This window comes from Colobus angolensis, unplaced genomic scaffold, assembly GCF_000951035.1.
Source record: "Colobus angolensis palliatus isolate OR3802 unplaced genomic scaffold, Cang.pa_1.0 Scaffold25, whole genome shotgun sequence".
In the NCBI taxonomy this organism is placed as follows: domain Eukaryota; kingdom Metazoa; phylum Chordata; class Mammalia; order Primates; family Cercopithecidae; genus Colobus; species Colobus angolensis.
The window spans coordinates 3,473,444-3,477,627 of NW_012115710.1; the positions used below are offsets into that span (position 1 = coordinate 3,473,444).

Consider the following 4,184-nt stretch of genomic DNA (forward strand, 5'->3'; position numbering starts at 1 on the left):
TAATTTTTGTATTTTTTTTTTAGTAGAGATGGGGTTTCACCATGTTGGCCAGGCTGGTCTCAAACTCCTGACCTCAGGTGATATGCCCGCCTCGGTCTCCCAAAGTGCTGGGATTACAGGTGTGAGCCACCATGTCCGGCCCAGCCCTTTATAATTTTATATTATATGTGCGACTCTGGGCAAATGTCAGTCTCCCTCAACATACAGGAAATTTCTTGTTCGAATCACCCAGGTCATTGAAAGCCTCTGAAAATGTTTGTTGAAAGAACAAATGGAGTGAATAAATTAATGACAGCATGAAAGAGTGCTGTAAATAAGCAAATAGAGTGAAGGAATGAACTGAGTAAAGGATGGATTGGTAGGTGGATAAATGAGTGGAATGAGAGACATGAATGAGTGGAGTTAGTGAATAAAGTACACAGAGATGGAGATGGTGAACCAATGAATCCATGGTATGCCTTAAGGGGGCTAAAGCGAAGAACCTACAGCCCAGACCAGAAGCTGGCAAATTGTTCCTATAAAGGGCCAGATGGTGAATATTTCGGGCTTTTTGGGCCCTGTGGTCTCTGGGTCCAGAACATGAGCCACGCACATTTATTTACATTTTGTCTGCAGTAGCTGTGAACAAAACATAAACAAATGTGCATGGCCCGTGTTCCAATAAATCTTTACTGACAGAAACAGGTGGCAGGTGGATTTGACCCATGGGCGGTGGTTTGCCAACCCCTGGCCTAAACGAGCTCTAGGTTGCAAGTGTCCACACTCCCAAAGAGCAGTCGGGAAATGGCTGGACAGGAAGACCCTGGGGAGCCATGGCAGTTCAGGCTGCCCCTGCTCCCAAGGTTTCTTTTTCCATGGGACTGGCATTTGTCCTTGGACAGAGCAAGAGAGACTTAATGGCCCTCTCCTCAAGCTGCCAAGACAAGCTATTACCTGACAGGGGACAAAGAAAAAGGCAAGAGGCCGCACGCGGTGGCTCACACCTGTAATTCCAGCACTTTGGGAGGCCGAGGCAGGTGGATCACCTGAGGTCAACAAAACCCTGTCTCTAGTAAAAATACAAAATTTAGCTGGGCATGGTGGTGCACACCTGTAATCCTGGCTACTCAGGAGGCTGGGACAGGAGAATCGCTTGAATCTGGGAGGCGGTTGCAGTGAGCCAACATCGCACCACTGCACTCCAGCCTGGTCTCAGGAAAAAAAAGAAGGAAGGAAAAAGGCAGGAAGCCAAAGGCAAGGTGTGATTGATTGTCTGAGACTTGGGCTCTGGTCAGAGGAGTTAACAGGAAGTGGGTGAAAAGCGAGCAAGTCCAGTCTGGGCGTGGTGGCTCACACCTGTAATCCCAGCACTTTGGGAGGCCGAGGCAGGAGAATCACTTGAGCCTAAGAGTTCAAGACCAGCCTGGACAACATAGCAAGACCCCATCTCTACAAACCATAAAAGTAGCTGGGCATAGTGGTTCATGCCTGTGGTCCCAGTTACTCGGGAAGACGAGGTGGGAGGATCGCTTGAGCCCAGGAAGTCAAGGTTGCAGTGAGCTGTGATCGCACCACTGCACTCCAGCCTGGGTGATACAGCAAGACCCTGTGTCAAAAAACCAAAAAAAAAATCAATTAAAAAAATTGTTTTAAGTGACTAAATCCCTTGAGACAGAGAACTCAGGGAGGAAGAACTGGCGTGATGGGAAGTGGGGGCTTTGTTGTATGGAAGATTCCCCACAAGGCAACACACACACAGATCTGGGTCCCTGCCCAGGCACCTTTGGGTGGCCTCTGACAGCGCAGTTGAGAGCCGCCGAGTACCCAGCCACGACCACCCGGTCTATGAGAGGCGTCAGGAACTTGGGAGCCATCCGGAAGTCATGCTCCTTATACTCGAACGGTTTTAAGGTGATTCCTGGGGAGAGAGGATGCACCCGTGAGGCGACTGATCTAGATCATCCCCTGACACCAGCTGGGGAACAAATTGCAATCACTTCTCCCCCATAACTAGGTGCAGTCACCCAGTGGGGAGGGGAGGGGAGGGCAGGGGGAGTCCAGGTGGGACCTGGGCGGGAGGGTGGAGGGGCGGGCCTGGGCCGTGGAGCAGGATGGCTGTACCTGTCTTGAGGATGCGGGCCGTATTCTTGGAGACACCAGGTGAGTCACTGAGCCCACAGATGTTCTCAGTGTAAACTCGGAAATAGTATTCATTGCCCACGATGAGGTCGGACACAGTACAGCTAGTGTGCCGGTTACGTTCATAGACGTTGAACCACTCCTAGTGTGGGGACAGGGAGGGACCAGGTGGGTCGGGGCCACAGGATCACAGGATGACACACAGACACAGACGCAAGAAAGGGTGAGAAGAGCACATCCAGTGTTTAAAAATCTCGTCACTCGTGGCACATTACTCACAGTGGTCAACAGGTGGAACCAACCCAGCGCCCATCAGTGCAGGGATGGACTGGTCAGCCCAGACAAGGGAACATCATTCAACTCTAAGAAGGAGTCAGGCACCATGGCTCACGCCTGTAATCCCAGCTCTTTGGGAGGCCAAGGTGGGAGGCTCACCTGAGCCCAGGAATTCGAGACCAGCATGGGCTACACGGCGAGACCCTGTCTCTTCAAAAAAATCAAAAAATTAGCCAGGTCTGGTGGCCAGCACCTGTAGTCCCAGCTACTCGAGAGGCTGAGGGAGGAGGATTGCTTGAACCTGGGAGTTTGAGGCTGCAATGAGCCATGAACATGCCACTGCATTCCAGCCTGGGTGACAGAGCAAGACCCTGTCTCAAAAATAAAAATTTTAAAAAATTTAAAAGAAATTAAGACCAGGTGCAGTCGTTCACGCCTGTAATCACAACACTTTGGGAGGCTGAAGTGGGAGGATGATTTGGGTCCAGGAGTTCGAGACCAGCCTGGACAACGTAGTGAGACCCTGTTTCTACAAAAATTAGCAGGGCGTGGTGGCATGTGCCAGCTACTTGGGAGGCTAAGATGAGGGGGGATCACCTGAGCTCAGAGGCAGAGAAGGCAGTGAGCCGAGATTGCGCCACTGCACTCCAGCCTGGGTGACAGAGTACGACCCTGTTTCAAAAAAAATTATTCTAAAAACAGGATTGCCGCATGGACACAGCCTGCACCCTGCAGCATGGAGGAACTTTGAAGATGTTGTGCTGAGTTAACAAAGTCAGCCACAAAGGTCACACAGCTAGGATTCCATGTGTATGAAATGTCCAGAGTAGGTAAATCCAGGAAGACAGAAAGCAAATCGGTGGCGGCCAGGGTCTGGGGCCAGGGGAGACCAGGGGGTGGCGCTATTGGATACAGGGCTTCCTCTGGGGGATGAAAATGGACTGGGTAGAGGCGGTGGCTGCACAACCCTGCAAATGTCTTAAGGGCTGCTGAATTGTTCGCTTTAAAGCAGTGAATGGCTAATTCCATTATGTGATGTTTACCTCAGTGAAAAAAGAAAATGAAAACCCATCACGTGCCGAGTCTCAGCTAAAAGGCTTCCCTCCCGGCCCCAGCCCGTCCTCCAGCCTCTGGGTCCCTCCCTGCCCTTCCAGCTGTGAAAGGGGGACATCTGCACCTGCTCTGCCCACCTCACCGGCTCTTCCCCGTCGCCCCCTCTGCTCTCTCACCATGGTCTTTTTGTCTGCTTTCTGGACGAAGTACCCCGTGATCTCACTGTTCCCATCATCTTTGGGGGCCTGCCATTCCACCAGCGCGTTTGTGCCCCACACCTCCTTCACCATCACGTTTATGGGGGGCCCAGCCTTTTCTGGAAGTGGGGGAGTGTGACAAGTCAGTCTGGGTTTTGGGATGTCCAGCCACTCCCCTCCCCTCTCCTCTCCACACCCCTATACTCCTCTTCTGATTCTAACCTCTCTTATGCCCCATTCCCATTCCTACCTACAGGCTCCCCCATCCCAATCTCTCCACTTCCTCTTATCCTGGGCCATCCTCATCCCTCCTCACCTCCTCTCCTCACCCCGATGTCTCCCCACTTCCTCTCTCCACCCAATCTCTCTCTCAAGGGTTCCCCATGTTCATCTCTCCTCCAGTCCTAGCCCTGGTACTTACCTTGCTCCTTATCTAGTCTCCCCCTCCTCATCTCCTCACCTCCTCTCCCACCCCTCATCTCTCACGTCCTCTCTCACCCCTCATCCCACCTCCTCTCCCACCCCTCATCTCCCACCTCC

General features: G+C 52.2%; 1 protein-coding gene across 1 annotated transcript in view; it reads right to left on the bottom strand.

Moving 5' to 3' along the window:
• Nucleotides 1-4,184, bottom strand: part of MYBPC2 (myosin binding protein C, fast type) — a 50,457-nt gene that overhangs the window by 10,251 nt on the left and 36,022 nt on the right. The window contains exons 19-21 of the mRNA XM_011946504.1: nt 3,624-3,763; nt 2,101-2,260; nt 1,761-1,897 (exon numbers count right to left, since the gene is read on the bottom strand). Coding sequence (XP_011801894.1) covers nt 1,761-1,897; nt 2,101-2,260; nt 3,624-3,763 — 437 coding nt within the window. The remainder of the gene's footprint in view (nt 1-1,760; nt 1,898-2,100; nt 2,261-3,623; nt 3,764-4,184) is intronic.